The 20161-nt window shown below is 36.5% G+C and overlaps 1 protein-coding gene across 7 annotated transcripts in view; it reads right to left on the minus strand.

Annotated features, from left to right (window-relative positions):
- Mocs1 (Molybdenum cofactor synthesis 1) overlaps nucleotides 1–20161 on the minus strand; it is a 54382-nt gene that overhangs the window by 4150 nt on the left and 30071 nt on the right. For 3 of the 7 annotated variants that reach the window (XM_089246188.1, XM_089246190.1, XM_089246191.1), the window contains 4 exons: nucleotides 19752–19904; nucleotides 13115–13225; nucleotides 4189–4309; nucleotides 2827–2874 (listed from right to left, as the gene is read on the minus strand). In XM_089246188.1, the coding sequence (XP_089102314.1) occupies nucleotides 2827–2874; nucleotides 4189–4309; nucleotides 13115–13225; nucleotides 19752–19904 (433 nt within the window). Of the gene's footprint in view, nucleotides 1–2800; nucleotides 2875–4188; nucleotides 4310–13114; nucleotides 13226–19751; nucleotides 19905–20161 lie in introns of all 7 variants that reach the window. The other 4 variants (XM_089246192.1, XM_089246194.1, XM_089246193.1 and 1 more) reach the window with 2 other exon arrangements.

Here is a 20161-nt window from a genome sequence, read left to right on the forward strand (position 1 = left end):
GATTATGTTACCCCTCTATTTGATCAATTTCATCGATTAAGAATTCTCTCAGTGCATTACCTCTACTTTTATAAATCCTTATTAATAATAAAAAAACACCAATACTCCTTACCTCTTAACGTATCCCGTACTTCTGCTCGTCTAAATGCCATCTACTCACTGCCATTAGTTCATAAAACTATTCTTAAAAAGCACTTTTGCTTTCTGATTCCAAAATTCTATAATAATCTACCCAGAGAAATCACTGACACTACTGCATTTACTTCCTTTAAAAAACGCCTCAAACTTTACCTACTCGAACTCATTAACATTGAGTCCCATTTCTGATTACATCCTCTAACATTATGCTTAATTAAATCATATCTTTAAATCACCTCCCATAATCCTGTACAAATTCATGTGTTGGCTCCATATTTATTATGTATATCGTTAATATGTTATTAATATATTTTTTTTCTTTTGTGTATTTCGGGTCAATATTAAGTCTATATTAAGAACTCATGTTGATATTATTCATATGTAAATTTTAGCACCTCCGCCGTTGCATGAGAATATCCTTTATTATTTATATTGCATAACATTATTAACACCGTAATAATTATTATTACCATGCATTAACATATTTATTTTTTGTTAATTATACTATTTTTATCTGTAACTACTATCTTTTTTATATTTTTTCCCCATCATATATCTGAAAATAATATTACTGTTCTATATTTTTTAAGCCTATTCATTGTAACAACCAGTATGGGACATTTGTCTCCTTGGTTGCCAATAATATCATATAACATGTATTCACACAAATTTTAAAATAAATTTGAAATTGAAAAAAATTGAAATCAATATAGGGGTGTTGCATGGGGTAATAAAATCCTCAACGATATTCAAGTGGAAGATGTGGAGGTCCTGAATCTTCTAAAAAATTTATGTGCAAGCAAGGCACCAGGACCGGATGATATCTATCCCAGGGTCCTCAGGGAATGTGCTAATGAATTGTTGGGGCCAGTCGCACAGATATATAAAAGTAGTGTTGCTGAGGGTATCATCCCAAGTGATTGGAAACTTGCTAATGTTGTTCCGATATTTAAGAAGGGTAGTAGAGAAGCTGTGTCCAATTATCGTCCAGTGAGTTTGACGAGCTCCCTCTCGAAAATTTTGGAAATTATCATCAAAAGGCAGTTTGTGAAGTGGACAGACGACAATAATGAATTGTCAGAAAATCAGCATGGGTTCAGGAAAGTGAAGTCATGTGTAACTAACCTCCTTTGCTTCTATGATCAAATAACTAAGGCTTTGGGTAAGAGCAAAAATGTAGATGTTGTTTACCTTCATTTCCAGAAGGTATTCGATCGAGTCCAACATGGTAAACTCTTGAAGCGTTTACATGAGATTGGGATTGGGGGCAACTTGCTGAATTGGATACAATCAATTGGTTAAGAGATAGGTCTCAACGAGTTATGGTGAACGGGGAATTCTCTGGTCGGACAGGTGTCACAAGTGGAGTTCCTCAAGGAAGTGTGATTGGCCCCACACTTTTTTCACTTTTTGTCGATCAGGGTATCGATGGGATTGTTAGCGAATTCGCAGATGATGTGAAGCTAATGGGGGTAATAGGGAATCAAAGTGATAGGGAGTTGATGCAGACCAACTTAAACAGGATTGCAGCATGGGTAAATGAGTGGAGCATGACGTGTAGCATTGATAAGTGCATGGTTGCTCATTTTGGTTCGAACAATCCACGGTTCTCTTACGAGTTGAATGGTGGACGTTGAATGGTTATGATTGAATGATTTATCGTTGTAGGACAGAGAGCAACAGTCCCACAACGATAAATCATTCAATCATAACACTTCACTCATAGTTAGAAAAACTGGTGGCAGATGGCAGCACTACACATAACAAGCATTACAGAGAAACAAAAAACTTCACGTCAGGTTTCACTACACGTACACGCACATTCCCGCATGTACCGATTCGTTGGGGGTTCCGCGGGGGGGTGTGTGGGCGGGGTGCATGTGTGGTGTAGCAGTAGTAGGTAGGGCCTCCAAAAAATGGCTCGGGGATCCATGATGTTCTTAAGTCAGCCACCTCGTTGGGCAATTTGCCTGTTGTGGCGTTGTATTTGTATTTGTATTTAGTGTCACTATACCGGATGCAACTAGGGTCACCGATTTGGGAATTCTCATTGATGAGCGGCTTAGGTTTTCTGACCATTGTTCATCGGTGGTCAAAAAATCAAATAGCATTGGTCTCATTTTCAAAAATGTCCCTTTGTGTTCTCCTAAAGTAATTCTTCCGCTTTTTCAAGACTTAGTTCGTCCGGGACTGGAGTATGCCGTAAGGTTTTGGAGACCATACCTACAGAGGGACATAGACTTGGTTGAAGGGGTGCAGAGAAGAGCTACGCGAAGACAACCATAAATACATTATGGGCATTGTATAGTATTTTATCATGTGTATATATTGTTTATAATTTTAGTTTTTAATTGGGTTGCTGTATTTTCAAAATATATGACATCCATATTTGTTATGGGCATCTTTTTTTCAGCCACCTCGTTGGGCATTTTTCCTGTTGTGGCGTTGTATTTGTATTTGTATAGTCCCCTCCCTCTCACTACAGCCTTGCTTTTGTTATACCCAATAGTGATGAGTAGGTCTTATCATACTGTTTTCAAAAATGGCATATTTCTCTTTTAATTTTATAAATATTAAAGCGTTTCAGATTTATGATATTTGAAATCATATAATAAGTAAACAAAATAGGGTTATATAGGGTCAAAAAAAAACTGTTACATACTGCAAAATCAACATCACTTCACCCACCAATCAAAATCATTGGCCTGTTGTTAGTTTCCTTGATGGCGAACATTCCTTCAAAACAGGAATAAAAATTAGAATATATTTTGATTGTTTTTCTTCACAATAATTTTTACAGATTGGTTCTCACAACACAAAGATGTAAATAAATTTCTTAATACAGTGAAACCTCTTTTAACGGTCATCCTGGTTTATGTGTGTGGCCAAGTAATAATTTTTCAGGAAAACACCTATTTTAAGTATGTGTATTTTAACTCCCTAATTGATGGTTAACCTCATAATGGCCATGGACACTTTCTCATCATTTATTCACATTTGGTTAGAACCCCCATACAGACACAAACATTCTTTTTTCTTTGAATATTCCTCTCTCCACAATTCTTCTCATGAATTTCCCATGTTAAGGCTGTGGCTTATCTGCAACTAATCTGCCAAAAAAATGATAGACGATCCTAAGTGTAAAACATAAAATACCATAGCAACCCTGTCCTAGCGTGAGAATCTCATGTGATAGAAGTGAAAATTCTCAGCTGTTAAGTCTGATTTGACATGACCAGATTCACCTCGCCTCACATCTTTTACAAGATATTGAAGTGTGTAAGTCTAACTACTAAACTATATGGTTTACGTGCTAGCTGAAATTGGACAGATACACAACAAAAACTTTTGATTCACTGGTATTGAGATAATATGGCCCAAACGAGCATTTGAAGCACTTGGACGTCACTGGTTAGATCAAACGTAAGGCCCTGGGTCGAATATGGGGCCTTCAAAATTAATGAAAGTTTTCAATATTTCCAAAATTATGTCTTGCATAAATTCCCATTTTCATTAATTCTAAAGCTTCTTCTCTTATTATTTTTTGATTATTTTTCTTTACAAATAAATAATTATATTTAAAACAAATTATATAAAATTAATTTTTTTTATTTACTTTATTTAATTAATTTTGGACTTTGGAATAAGGAAATTAATACATATGTTATAAATAGCAGGAGTATTGTGTTCTTTGTTTGATGGGAGCTGGATGTAATAAAAAATAAGAACTAAAGTAAAAAAAAATTCCTAAAACAACGTCACATGACAACTAGATTGTTCATTTTTACTATTTCACCAGACATAGATCCATTTCACTCACATTCACAGAGATAGACAGATTTCAGGTTTCACGATAAGTACATTTACCAGCTTTTATTCACCCTCTTTTATTCAAAAATTGTAGTTTTGTTCTTCAAATCATGTGAACATCAAAACTAATGGACAACTGTTGGCATGTACAGCATGTTGCTAATTCCTTCAGTACATAATAAAGAATTTGAAAAAATCAATGAAGTTCTTGTTAAGCATACAATATAAGAGTACATTTACCTGCATGTTTTCTTTTTTTCCTAGTTACTGTGGTTTTTATTACTCGAACCAATTCATCTTGTGATGCTCCAGTCCTCAACAGATTGCGTAAAGAAACTTCATGAGGATCAAACAAGCACACCTATATTCCATTAAGTAAAAATTTGCTAGGAATTAGTCTTATTATAGTTAGTTTAAAACAGATGAAATCTGCTCTGTTCCAAGAATTTAAATTTTATAATTACCTATTGTATACAGTCCAACTTAGTTAGTTTGAAGCTCAAGGGGACTGTCCAAAATATTCAATTATCTAATTGAATGGACTCAAGTTTCACCCTATATATTTAATATTAACTGTTTTAGAAATATACTTCAAAAATAATATTAAAACTATCATAATTACTCATTAGAAAATGTGAAGCATTTGTGATTTTTATATTATATTTTGGAGTTCCCTTCTTTTGTCTTCCAGCATCCCTGGATTTTGATGTTTGATGATTTTGACCTTAATTCCATATAATCTAGAGTTGCATGAATATTTTAAATTTTTGATTTGATTGTTCATTTTCCAGTTTGCGTATAGTTTATAATTTCAATTTCTTTGAGCTCATGGCATGGGCGGAGGGGCATGGGGGGCATTGCCCCCCTAGTGTCAAAGGTGGAGTCGACTGATCTAATGTATATATGTATTCACATCATCATCATCATGCCCCCCCAGACTTCCAAGTCTATCTCTGCCTATGGCTCATGTTCATCTGATTTATCTCAATCTTAATACCCTTTATTGTGTTAATTAATTAACACAACAAATTATTGCGTCAGTTAATTAATTCATTCAATTTAAAACTATTTTTAGTGTGGAAATTTCAGTCTTGCATTTCATGCATTCTGCAATCAATTTCACTGTGATATCTGAAATCATTTCCAAATTTCTGATTTAACCATACCAATGATTTTCTGATCATGATTCGAGATCAAAATTCTGCAAACATCATATTTCCATTTACATTTATCCTTATTCCTAAAATTCAATTCAATACATTTTGATGGCAAAGATCTTTCCACTGAATAAATATGAAACCATTAGTAAGATTGAATTTTTGTCCTTTTGAAAATTACCTCTCCATCCATTTTCTTTTTTTTTTGGTTTTATATCTTTAGCTTTCTCATATACAGTATAAGGTCAGGTACACACTGGGGACCCATACAATAAGTGATACAACCTACAACTCGATAAAGATTGGTTAAAAATCTAAATTTCAGAATTTAACCTATCCATGTCAAGTTGCAGGTTGTATTACTTATCATATCGGTCCAGTGTGCATTCTGCCTAACAGTGCTCATTTGAATGCTTATGAATCATAATATACATTGTGTTCATAAACTGCTTAAAAAAATTGGAGGGGTGATAGTACCCATCAAGATAAACAATATTTACGATGGAACCCATGATCATAATCCACTCAGACTATTAGAAAATCAAAACCTGGAAATACATTCAACAGGAGTCTACAAGAGCTCTTTCCTTGGAGCTCTTGTGCACTGTACGGGACCGTACATGGATGGTCAGACCTAACTCAGGCCATAGTTCATAATTGCTGACAATGCCACCAGATGGCAACAAGTAGTGTATTTACAGGGGGGCTGAGCGGGCTATAGCCCACAGCGGCAAATTTTGGAGTATCGAAAGAAAGGATAGAAATTTTTTTTTTTTAATTCACGTTTCGTAAACGTGTTGAATTGCCATGTGTCATTTCTATCGTAAATAATATATAATTATTAAACCATATTGTTTTTTTTTTTGTTCCACACAGACTGCCGTTGAAGTAAAAAAATATATGATTGTAGCCGCTGTGGTGGTCGAGTGGTTATAGTGACGGACTCGCGATGCGAGGATCCGGGTTCAAACCCCACAGTGGTGGTCGGCTGAAGTTGGTTTTCCGTGGTTTCCAACTTCAAGGCGCAAATGCGAGCCGATCTCACCGCTAAAAAGTCTCGCCACAGAGAGCAACAGTCCTACAACGATAAATCATTTAATCATAACACTTCACTCATAGTTTGAAAAACTAGTGGCAGATGGCAGCACTACACATAACAAGCATTACAGAGAAACAACAAAACTTCACGTCAGGTTTCACTACACGTACACGCACATTCCCGCATGTACCGATTTGTTGGGGGGTTCCGGGGGGGGGGGTGGTGTAGTAGTAGTAGGTAGGGCCTCCAAAAAATGGCTTGGGGATCCATGATGTTCTTAAATCAGCCATCTCGTTGGGCAATTTGCCTGTTGTGGCGTTGTATTTGTATAACCTTCTCCTATTTACAGTGTTATTCACCGCGCTTTCCAACTGACCACAAAGAACATTTCAATAGCAGAACATTTTACAACGCAAGTTTCCTGAATACGAGGGGAAAAAATATCCTCTAATTTTAACGACGCCCGCCGTATAAGAAAGAATCTTCTGAAACAAAGGTGCTTTTATTGGCTCCGGTCGGGTCTTTGGGCTGTGGTTGACAGAGGCGGCTCGAGCTTACCTGCCACCAGGGTGCGAAGCCTCATGTACCACCCCTAATGGCGACCCTGTCAGGAGGCTGATGGGGCTTCCGTGAAGGGGACCTGGAGAAAAATAAACCTTATTATTATTTTTTTCAGAAGAAAGCCGCACATTATTGTTTACCGTGAAAAACATCCGTGACCATATGTCCCACTTCTGAAGTAGAATTTTTTTGTTCCAGCATTATTATATGATTCTTAATAATGCCAGATAACTTAATACTTGAAAGAGCACTTAGTGAGCCATCATTATTTATCCTCTAAAGATGATATCCAACGGGGTAATTTTTATTAGGAAATTTTTTTCCAAAGGTGTTTCTAGTATTCCAGGGGCCGGACAAGTGAAAAGCCAATTTTTTCCTTTGCTTTCATTTCACTATTGTGGAACAAATTATGGGTGAGGGCATAGGTCCCCTAGGCTGGGATCTTTTGCTTCCCCCTAGTGAGATTTTTCACGGCCCCTTCTATAATTAATTTATAGCGTGAAAAAGCAAAAACATTATGAGAATTGCCCCAGGCTCTTGTGGGTGAAATGGGTGAGGGAACCAAAATGCACACAAGCCCCTTGTAATACAGTACAGGCGTGGCGCTTGGCCATGAGACCCATCGCGGCCACATCGCCCAAGAGTGATGCTAAATCCGAAATGAAAGGACGAAAATTTTTTTTTTTTGTTACGAATTGTTTGGATAAATTGTGAGGGAGAGGCATGACCTCCCGGGGGGGGGGGGGGGCGACAGAGCTCCAACTTGAGACCCGGGACTAAATCCTTATAACTTTTCTTTTTCACTCTATAAATTAACTGTAGAAGGGGTCCCACGAAAGATTCCAGCCTAGGGGCCCTGATGCAGGAAGTAGGGCTATGGAGGGGGCAATAGGTAGCAGACACAAAAAATAAGTCTCACACGGGTACTGATTTTGTTTCGAGCCGCCCAGATGCTTACATTCTTGTTTCTGGTATTACAGGCCGTCTATTTTCTCAACGTTTCCGTTGTCGACTCAAAAGCCTGATGTCTTGTAATTTTGTGTGTGTTAAATTTTAGCGTCTTAAGTAAAGTCTATGCTGCCGCCCCTTACAACCTGCTGCACCCCTTGCACTCTCGCTTAAGCGGCTCCTGATGGTTGACTGTCTGGGGGGGATAGAAACAGTGTTAAGTGGCTATAAATTAAATGGATGAATTCGATCACAATATGATTTTTTAAAAATTGTTTGGAAACCGAAATGAGATGAAGCTGGTCAATCCAGAACAACATCCGTTTGCAGTCACTAATTGGAATATAAAGAAATCAGGGTACAGAATGGTAGGAGGCGATTTGGTCCTAAGGACAGCTCTCCTCATGTAACGTTTCCCTGAAAAGAAGGGGGAAAACGTGGAGCTTGGCAGAACCCAAATTTTTGTGAATTATATACAGTATTACAAAACTACATTCGATTATAAATGCAAGATTACCGACAAAACTGAAAAAAAGCTCCTCTTCATTTTACACTTTTTTGACAAACAAAGTAAGTAAATATCAAATATCTGTATTAATTTCTGATAAGTTCATACGTTTTATATTTTGTGAGAGTTTTCTTTAATGATAATTTATGAACAATCGCTACAATTCCATCTTAGGTAATTTGGAATCCTCTGTAATACTTGCATTCAATAAGGTGTAAGACTCATATTTTTTTATACGATACATCGATAAATTGAAAGAAGTTTCAGATAGTGATTATTTAAGAAATTAAAGTAAAAAAGGATAGTTATTGTATTTTATTTATATTTATTGTTATTAATTGAAATAGGACTTGATGTTCTATGCCTATGTTCATAGTGTAACAAAAATGCAGCAAATACATATACGCAGTATTTTAACTGCTATGTTATATCAATTCCCTTATTTCATGGAATGAGTGTCGCGTTGTCTACGTTTTGAAAAACATGATTTTAGGGACTGGTGGTGTTTACACTGCGACAGATACAGGTCCGGAGGCACCACAAAAAGTTGCCAAAATATCTTTTTTTATATACAATTTTTTTCCATCCAGCAGAAAATCCTAAAATTTTCGATTGTATAGTTGAAGATATTCATTTAAAGAATGGCATAAATACAGAAAAATTGATAATATTGCAAACTAGAGACCACGTTAATGCTGAGTTTTTGGAATGAGATTTTGTGCAATTTCTATAAAGTTAGCTTGAGCCATTTTATCAGTATCATAGGGGGGGGGGGCCCTTTGACAAACTGATTTTTCTCTGAGGGACCCTCTCTACCAGCTAAAAATTCCTACCTAACAATTTGCACACTAACTCTTGCAAATTGTTAACAGATCTACTTGTCATGAGATTCTCGGGTTGTGCCTGGGTGAGGCCCACGCATTAATAAAACAAATCATTATCATTGCCAACCAATTACAAAAATGACAAATTTAGGAGTATGCCGAGTTCTACAGAATAAGGACGTGAACTTAAAAATGCTCAAATCTTTGATGAGCGGATTGACTGCGTGGTTTCAGGGGTTTTATCTTATAGTTAATTATTATTGCCCATGTGAGACAGTTTTCGGTACAGTATCTTATATTAATCCCTTACTTCATGGAATGAGCATCGCGTTGTCTATGTTTTGAAAAATGTGATTTTAGAGACTGGTGGTGCTTACACTGAGAGAGATGCGGCGCGTATGTTCATTTTCGTTTCAAAAAACACAATTTCCAAAAGATTGGCCTCTTGAATCACATTATATTCAAGTGTCAATTAACTTTTTAAAATTGGCAAGCATTTGACAGGCATTACTGAGCGTTTAGCAAATATTTCCGAAATTAAAAATAAGCATTTAATATCAGGAATGTGCGGTGGATGCAGGGCCTTATGTTAAGGTCATAGACGTAATACCATTTATATATTGATGGTTCTTTTTTTCCGATACAGCAATGCATACGTTCATGTGGTGCTTATTCCAAGAAATACGGTACTGTGTTAAACTACATGCACCGCAATAAAAAAAGCTATAGGCAATGCAATATAAAACAAGACCACAATAAATATATATTAGTTATAGCTCACTTCGTTTTTAATTCTAATAAAAAAAATTAATTGCCACTCAGTAAATCCCATATTAATTCGTATTTAGAATCAATTTAATATAATAAATTTTATTATTTGTAGAATCTAAATTATGGAAATTTTTCTGTGAATCAATGAACATGCCAAGTTTTGAAAATCGTGAATTTTCGTGATGCATTTTTGGTCACTGATTTTAACGTGGCTCATTTTTAAAAATAATGTAAAAATTTTTTCACAAAATCTGATTTCTATAGCACAGGAGAAAATCTATAAAATATGTATTATTCTAACCTTTTAAGTACTAAATTAACTTTTCGAAGAATTTTTTACACACATAATCTTTGTATTATTATATTTTTTATTATGTAGCTTTCAATAGCATAGGGAAAAGAACAAAAGCAGTTTAATTAATAAGAATTTACTTGTTCCTGAATATTCACTGAGATATTTAAAATCGAAAACCAGAAGAAAATTGGGAAAAAAACAGCAAAAACTAATAAACAATGCTTCTTTCCCAACTTTTCTCCGATTTTTGAATTCAGATATCTCTGCGAATATTGCATTTAGAAAGGTGGAAATTTATTCGTTGGCATCAAAAGTCACAGGGCAACAACTTTTTAATTCGGTTTTGGGTGCAGGTTGTCCATGTATAGAGTTAATTTTTTTTTAATTTTAATAACTATACAATCCCTTGAAGGGGTATCGATGCGATTGTTAGCAAATTTGCAGATGACGTGAAGATAATGGGGGTAGTCGCAAATCAAAGCGATAGGGAGTTGATGCAGACCAACTTAAACAGGATTGCAGCATGGGCAAATGAATGGAGCATGATGTTTAGCGTATATAAGTGCATGGTCGCTGATTTTGGTTCGAACAACCCACGGTTCTCTTACGAGTTGAATGGTGTCACTATCCCGGATGCAACTAGGGCCACCGATTTGGGAATTCTCATTGACGAGCGGCTTAGGTTTTCTGAACATTGTTCATCGGTGGTCAAAAAATCAAATAGCATTGGTCTCATTTTCAAAAATGGCTCTTCGTGTTCTCCTAAAGTAATTCTTCCGCTTTTTCGAGGCTTAGTTCGTCCGGGACTGGAGTATGCAGTAAGGTTTTGGAGACCATATCTACAGAGGGACATAGACTTATAGACTTGGTTGAAGGGGTGCAGAGAAGAGCTACGCGTGTCCTTATTGACACATGGGGATTGAGTTATGAAGAGAGACTTCATTTTTTGAATATGTTTACATTGGATGAACGCAGGTGTCGAGGAGATATGATCGAAGTGTTCAAAATTTACAATGGGATGGATAGGATGGACCATGAACTTTTAATACACCACCAATCGACTGCTTTTATATGGAGACACCAGTATCGATCGGTGAGGGACAATGCATTTTTATGATGTTGCAAGGAATTTTTCTCTAATAGCGTTGTTAATAAATGGAGTAGCTTACCCCCGGAGGTAGTAAATTCTAACACAATTAACATGTTTAAAAAGAAATACGATAATCATGTTGGGGTAAATCAAGAAGCTATCCATACTTAGAATAAGACAACCATAAATTCATTATGGGCATTGTACAGTATTTTATCATGTGTATATATTGTTTATAATTTTAGTTTTTAATTGGGTTGCTGTATTTTCAAAATATATGACATCCATATTAGTTATGGGCATCTTTTTCTCAGCCACCTCGTTGGGCATTTTGCCTGTTGTGGCGTTGTATTTGTATTTGAAACATGAATAACGTAGCTGAAATTCCTGACAAGCATATTTACATTCCGCAAGAATGACTCAAATATCTGTCCCCGTTTTCTTGCTATTCCCATTTTGAAAACCGTCAGGCGATTGTGGGACACTGTGCATTCAAGTAATGCAAGCACGTTCAAATCACACGAGTGCATAAACCACTGGTGGGGCCCGTCTAAAATTTTAATAGGTCCACGAAAAAATTTTGAAAAAGTATTTTGTTATTTCAAAATACACTTTATATAGGATGTGCGGTTAATGATAATATGTATAAATATTATATAATGCATTACAACTATAACCAAGTACGCACCAATCAATGATGCAGAGATACTTTCATATGCGAATGTATGTACCATACAATGGAATTAAATTTATCAGCGTTTTTCATCAATGCGTGGACGCCTACCGGCAGGAGGTTGAGCAGTCCCTCCCTCCCATTAGATGGCAATCATTACGGATCAGAATAGGATATGAATAGAGGACAGAAAAGTGAAATTTAGGAGCAACTATATACAGTACCACTTTTTGTCTATTGTTTGTTTATGATTTATTAGTAATGGCATGGAAGGGGGGTAAAAAGTTAGACTAAAATAGGAGGGGCGGCAAAAATATAAATACGGCCCTGATGGCAACTTATCTGAAGATGATGTCACTTTCCGCTATCCATACAGAGGTTTTTAACAGCTGGCTGATGCGAAGATATATTTTGTAAAGAGAAAATTCAACTGCCCCTGTGGGGAATTGAACCCATGTCCTTTCACTTTCTGGGTGAACACCCTAGACCGCTAGACTACAGAGGCAATGAATATCTCAATCTTTCCTTGGAGCTCGCGTGCATTGAACAGAACGGTACCTGGACGGTCGGACCTAAGTTAGGTCCAAAATATATCTTCGCATCAGATAGCTGTTAAAAACCTTTGTATGGATAGCGGAGAGTGATATCATCTTCGGATAAGTCGCCATCTGGTGGTATTGTCAGCAACTGTGAGCTTTGGCCTGAGTTAGGTCCGACCATACATGTACGGTCCCGTTCAGTGCACACGAGCTCAAAGGAAAGATTGAGATATTCATTGCCTCTGTAGTCCAGTGGTCTAGGGTGTTCACCCGGAAAGTGAAAGGACGTGGATCTGATTCCCCACAGGGGCAATTGAATTTTCTCTTTCCAAAATATATCTTCGCATCAGCCAGCTGTTACAAACTTTTGTATGGATAGGAGAGAGTGACATCATCTTTGGATGTTAATTTTATATACTTTTTACTTACTCTCATTACTTTACACTTTTTTGACACACTGCAGTGATTGTGATCATTGGTTACAAAGTAAATATAGTTTGTCTTGATAGGTACCATCACCTCTCCTTTTTTTCTAAACAGTCTACAAAAACTATGTATGATCATGATCTAGTTATTTCTAACTGATAATTATATGTTTAAAACTGTATAAAATTATAAATAACACAGCTCAATAATCTGAGATATTTTATAACTAAGCAACTTTTCAATTTTCTTTCTCCAAACATTTTTTATTGATCCTGTGTAGTAACTAGGACAGATCAAGTTCTACACAGGATAGCACAATTATAAAAATTAATTACCTTAAGCTGACCATCTGCTGTAAGCCGTAAGCGGTTACAAGAACTGCAGAAGTTGTTGGTCATGGATGTAATAAAGCCAAATTGCCCTTTAAAATCTGGAACTTTGTAGGCCTGCGAAAGAAAAATATGCATACAATAATTTTATGATCATTATTGGAGTCATCAAATTTTATCACACGTGGAAAAACTTGGATTTGCCAAACTTTGAATGATGAAATTAAATGATCCAGGAATAGATTTTAGGGCCAATGGCCAGGAAACCAATTTCTTTTATATTTCAATGTGTTATATTATGTCACAAATCAAGAAACAAATGGGAAATTTGGCCACTAACAAACGCTTTTTGATCTTTTGTTGGTGACTATCATGATATCTATTATTTATTTTGTTTTCTTTCCTTTCCACCCAAGACCATTTTCTTTTGAAAATTTTTAATCCATCAAGTTTGAACCCATAGTGTTTAAAAATGTGGGTAAGGATAGAGTTCTTAGTACTTTTTAATCCATAAACTTCTGGATTTTATGTTTGCCATGATGTTTTCTGGTTTTAATGATTTTTTCATCATATACAAATATATTTTTCAAAGCCTGAACATATGATCCTTCGAAGAAGACTAAGTACTGTACTTCTTGTAAAACTGGCTTCATCAAATTTGAATTTATGGCTTTTTTTTTTTATCAGAAATGAAAAGTAGTAGATTCATTTCATAATAGTTGTTAACAAAATGAGAGCAAAAAATTTGTTGGTTACACACAACTTTCCATTCCTAAACCAATGCTAGAGTTATTCAACAGCATATTTTTGCCTTCTATCCACTTCACCAGTGTCCGTTTACTAATAATTTCCAGTATTTTCAAGAAGGAGCTTGTCAAACTCGCTGAATGATAGTTATAAATGGTTACTCTACTAACATTTTTGAAAATCAGAATCACATTAGTAAGTTTCCATTTTCATGGGATGATACCCTCAGCAGTGCCATGCTCGTAAATCTTTGCAACTAGTACAAACTGTTCATAAGCACATTCTCTAAGAACCCAAGGATCCTGGTCCTGGTGCTTTGTTAGCTCATATGTATTTTTTTCCCTGTCAGTTTCTTTTAGTTGTCCAGATTCACAGTTTTTGCTTGAAAGACTTTAAGGGATCTATGGATAATATTGTACATTAAAAAAAGTCTGTGAAACATTAGGCAGTTGCATTCCAACACCTCACTATAGCTGAAAAAATTCATGGTTTTAGCTTAAAGTAAATATTGCTCTAAATTTCGTTTTAGAACAATGTGAAAGAAACTGTGTGAATGAACATTTTTTAACCAGTTATGTAGAAAATAAAAATGAAGTTGTCTCACTTTCATACACCCTGTTCAATCCTGCCTTCTGAGTTTCTTTTGGATATAGTTATCAATTTGGTTATTGTCAAAAAAAAACCTCCCCCAATGTGATCACATTAAATGGCATACACTGCACTCGAAAAATACAAATACAAAGGACACAACAGGAAAAAATTTCCAATAAGGTGACTGAAAAAAGATGCTATAAAAAATATAGATGTCAAATACATCTAAACTATATCAAAAATACAGCAACTAAATAAGAGCAATAAAAACCAATAACTATGATAAAATATAATACACTGCCCATAAAAAAAATGTATGGTTATCGTAATGGATAAAACAACATTACATTATTATGTTTACCTTCCTTTTTGAATAATTATATTTTCAATTCAACAACGATACATATGTGGCGCTGCTTGTCTTGTACAATTTTTTATATTTTTATTATGTTTTTTATGCCACTCACTAGCTAGGCATTATCTAGTGTGTTCTTGTATTGGAGTTCAGTCTGGCTCCAACTGTCGACCAAACATGTCGTAAAAGTCTCTCTCTCTCTTCTATTAAATAACTAAAAAAAGAAAGGAGTCATGACTGTACGTTTCCGAAATGACAACCAGACACATCCACCAGCACTAGCATCACCACAGTACTGGTGACCCGTGTAAAACAGATGTTTGACAGCCACGAACACGTAGATGAAACTACTCTTTCTCGCTTCGTAATATGTGACTTGCTGCTTCCTTTTTTTCCCCTCTGTGTGTGGTGCCTTTGCTGACTGATTGAGGGGGTATCTCCTCAATTCTCTTCCTGGATTGTGCTGAACTTTTTTTTGATATGCCGAACGCTACAGAAGAAACAGGTATGTCTTCTGAATTAGAACTTTCGCGTGTTTCTTTTCGCGCGCCTTCGATTTGGAAATCCGATGTCGATCTTTGGTTTCTTCAGATTGAATCAAACTTTAAAATTGCCGGAATTACTGATCCTAAAACGCAATTTCACTGTGTTGTGACAGCTCTCGATGTTGAAGTGTTATCATATGTTAGCGATTTGATCAGAGCTCCTCTTACAGATGATTCTTACAACCAGTTATAAACACTCATTTGTCAACAGTTTTCACTGTCGGAAACTTCCCGATTACGAGTTCTACTCCAAGAGCTCACTCTTGGGGATAAGCAACCTTCTCAGTTGTTGCATGAGATGCATACATTAGCTGACAAGAAAATTTCAGATGAAGTGCTTAAAACCTTTTGGTTACAACATTTGCCTATCCATACAACAGATACTTTCTGTTAGTAAGGATACATTGCCGGATTTAGCAGAAATGGCAGATAAAATTAGCGAAGTCACTGGGCACACACCGACTATTTCTGAGGTCAGTCGTAACGAAACCATCAGCTTACAATCACTTCAAAGTCAAATTTCGACTTTGACTGTTGCTGTTGACCACTTATCCCGCTATAGAGAGAAAAATTTTAGCAAGAAGGGAAGAGTTCGTTCAAATTCTCGGTCTAGAGAGAGGTCTAGTAGTGATGGTACACCCAAACATAAACCTTATTGTTGGTATCATTTCAAATTCGGTAGAAAAGCATCAAAATGCATTAAACCCTGTGACTGGTCGGAAAACTAACTGGCCCATATGTTTTGGCGACAGCAGGTGATGGACTGCGTTTAGTTTGCCTTTTTGTTCATGATCGAAAATCCGGTACTGGTTTTTTAGTGGACACAGGCGCTAGCATTTCTCGGTTTTCCCACGAGATACACAGGTACATAAAGCAGCAGATACAAACTTTTCGCTATACGCAGCTAATGATACTAAAATTTCTATGTATGGTTGCAAATCTTTATCAGTGGATTTAGGATTACACAGACTGTTTAGATGGTCCTTCGTTATAGCTGATGTCAATCGCCCGATATTAGGTGCTGATTTCTTAGAACATTATGGTCTATTAGTTGACGTAAAAAAGTCTCGTTTGATTGACAGTTTGACTTCACTTTCAATCAAATGTAGCAATGCCAGTTGCACTACATTAGCCTTAAAGACCATTTGTGGAGATTCGCCCTACTTCAAAATTTTATCTAAATTTCCTAATCTAACGAATCTTTCTATGCTTGGGGCTACTTCTTCTAAAAAACACTGCGTTACACATTGCATTACTACTAAAGGTTCTCCTGTCTTTACCAAAGCCCGCAGACTTTCTCCAGAGAAACTTGCTATTGCAAAGCGTGAAGTTCAATCGCTAATGGATCAGGGCATACTGAGACCTTCAAAAAGTCCATGGGCAAGCCCGATACACATTGTTCCTAAACGTAATGGAGAATACCGTTTATGTGGGGATTACAGAAAACTTAATTCTATAACGTGTCCAGACAGATATCCTATACCACATGTTCATGATTTCAGTTACGGTCTGCAGGGAAATTTTTTTTTTTCTAAATTGAACGTGGTTAAGGCTTATCATCAGATACCTTTAGATCCTGAGTCTATTGAAAAAACTGTCATTATTACCCCATTCGGACTTTATGAGTACTTATATATGTGTTTTGGATTGTCTAATGCGGCACAATCATTTCAACGGTTCATAGATATTGTCTTAAGAGACTTGAACTGTTATGCATATTTAGATGACGTACTAGTTGCATCAGCAACAGAAGAAGAACATCTTAAAGATCTTGAATTAGTTTTTGAACGTTTAAACAGTTTTGCCATAATTCTTAATCCTGATAAATGCATATTTGGGAAATCTGAGATAGAGTTCTTAGGATTTTTGGTTAACAGCAACGGCATTTCTCCTTTGCCAGAAAAAGTCGACATTCTTCGTAATTATCCGCAACCAAAAACGGTTGATGAACTTTGAAGATTTCTAGCAATTCTCAACTTTTACCACCGTTTCTTAAAAAACGCAGCATCTGACCAGGTTCCCTTACACGATTTGTGCATAGGAAAGAAGAAAAAAGATAAATCTCTCATCGCCTGGTCGGGGGAAACTATTGCTGCTTTCGAAACGTGTAAACATGCTATTACCAATGCAACGCTTTTGGCTCATCTTAAACATGATGCTCATCTTTCGTTGACAGTCGACGCATCAGATTTCGCTCTCAGAGCTGTTTTACAACAAACTTCCGATGGTGTCGTCGTACAACTCTCATTTTTTTCTCGAAAGTTAACGACAACTGAAAAGAACTATAGTACTTATGATCGCGAGTTGCTTGCGGTTTATAGTTCTATTAAACATTTCAGACACATGTTAGAAGGCAGATTATTCACGATCTACAGTGATCATAGGCCTCTAATTTATGCTTTTCACAGAGTCAATGATAACAGCTCTCCCAGATAACGTCGTCACTTAGAATATATATCTCAATTTTCTACGGACATTCGTTACATTCAGGGTGAGCGAAATATTGTAGCGGATGCTTTTTCCAGATTGTCCGAAATTAATTTACCTGACTCGATTGATTACGCAGCTATTGCTACTTCACAGAGTACAGACGCCGAATTAACGGCCCTCCGACAACCAGGTGGGGTGCTCGATATAAAACCTATAAAATTTGGTCCTCAGGGTACAGAACTTTTTATTGATTTATCCACTGGAATTATCTGTCCCTACGTACCAGAAAAACACTGATATCACGTGTTTACGGTCCTTCATAACCTCGCCCATCCAGGCGTTGAATCAACAGCAGACCTTATTCGTCAACGATTTGTGTGGAGTTCAATACGCAAGAATGTCACACGATGGACCAGGGCGTGCATCGAGTGTCAACGTTCAAAAGTGCATCTCCACGCTTGATCTTCCATCGGTGCATACCCTTTGCCTCAGTGCAGATTCTCGCACATTAACATCAACATTGTTGGTCCTCTTCCTCCTTCTCGGGGTTTCACCTACTGCCTTACCTGTGTGGATCGATACACCAGGTGGGTAGAGGCTTTCCCGATGGAAAACCAAAAAGCAGAAACTGTCGTAGAGACATTCTACTCTGGCTGGATTAGCAGATTCGGAGTTCCGGAATCGGTTACCACCGATCAAGGGAGATAATTCGAAAGTGATTTGTTTCGCGCATTTGTTCGTTTTCTTGGAACTCAGAAAACATGCATGACAGCGTATCATCCGGCCTCCAATGGCATCATTGAAAGGTTCCACCGGCAGCTCAAAGGTGCCATACGCTGCAATGCCACGGAACGTTGGACTGAAGTGTTACCTACCATACTTCTGTCCATCAGAACCAGCATCAAACCAGACATCAACACTTCTGCTGCTGAGATGGTTTACGGATCACCATTGCGCCTACCTGGTGAATTCTTCCGTAGTTCCGATCCTCAGCCAACACAGCCGGAATTTCTACGTGCTCTACGAGATCACATAAACACTTTACGTCCGATTCAAACTTCAAGGCATGGGACTCACAACATTTTCGTTCATAAAGAACTTGCTGTTTCTTCCCATGTGTTCGTGCGGCTGGACACCGTACGAAAGCCCCTTCAACAACCATATTTGGGGCCATATGAAGTGATTGAACGATCTCCAAAAGTATATACAGTGAACATGAAAGGCAAACTAACGAAAATCTCAATAGACAGATTGAAACCAGCATTTTTGCTTGATTGCACTTTTAATGAGCAATCACCATTCACTGAACCGAAACAGCCTTATGTAACTCGATCAGGGCCTACGGTTTGTATAAGAATTCCTTGATATTATTCTTATTTAGATATTTTTTGAAATGAATAATATTATTGTTTTTTGCAACATTTTTTGAAAATTAATATTATTTTTTGCAAAATTTTCATTTTTCAATTTTCTTATATGTATATATGTCTATTATCTATTCTAGTAATCATTTTTGCATATATGTACATCTACTAATTTTTTATCATTTGTAATTTGTTTTTTGCTCGTATATTGTCATTTTGCTGTATATTGTCAATTTTTTTTTGTATTGTGCCATATGCCGTCCTTCAGACTCGTGGGGGAGTACTGTGGCGCTGCTTGTGTTGTACAATTTTTTATATTTTTATTATGTTTTTTATGCCACTCACTAGCTAGGCATTATCTAGTGTGTTCTTGTATTGGAGTTCAGTCTGGCTCCAACTGTCGACCGAACATGTCTTAAGTCTCTCTCTCTTCTATTAAATAACTAAAAAAAGAAAAGAGTCATGACCGTATGTTTCCGAAATAACAACCAGACACATCCACCAGCACTAGCATCACCACATATATATTTTGCTGGTTCTGTGAATATCACTAAATAAAGGTTTCACTGTGCATTGACAGACAAATTTGCTAAGTCTGAAGAAAAAAGTACCTTAGAAGTATCATGAAGATTGTCTTGTAGGCGAATAATACTGGGAAATTTCTGCCTCACAAACTGTAGCATATCAACATATGGGAACATTTTTTCAGGAAGCCATTTGTTACCATCAAAAGGCATATATTCTATAAATCTGACATATATATCCTAGAAAAAGAATTGATAAGAATTAAAAAAAATAAATATATATATATATATATATATATCAATAGTGGCTACAGTGTGCAGTGGTCCTACTGTATACATAAATATAAAAAAAATAGTAAAATTATTATCAGCCTTCACACAGGGCCATCTTAAGAGCATCATAAGTCCCCGGGCCATGCGTTAAGATGGCACTGCCTTCCCACACTTATATTAGAATCTTCTTGATACATTAAAAATTACCGTAATCTTCTTTAGGA

Source organism: Pholcus phalangioides, unplaced genomic scaffold (assembly GCF_987345545.1).
Source record: "Pholcus phalangioides strain wild (caught in Gottingen) unplaced genomic scaffold, Ppha-v1.0 ptg000017l_1, whole genome shotgun sequence".
NCBI classification, from domain to species: Eukaryota; Metazoa; Arthropoda; class Arachnida; order Araneae; family Pholcidae; genus Pholcus; species Pholcus phalangioides.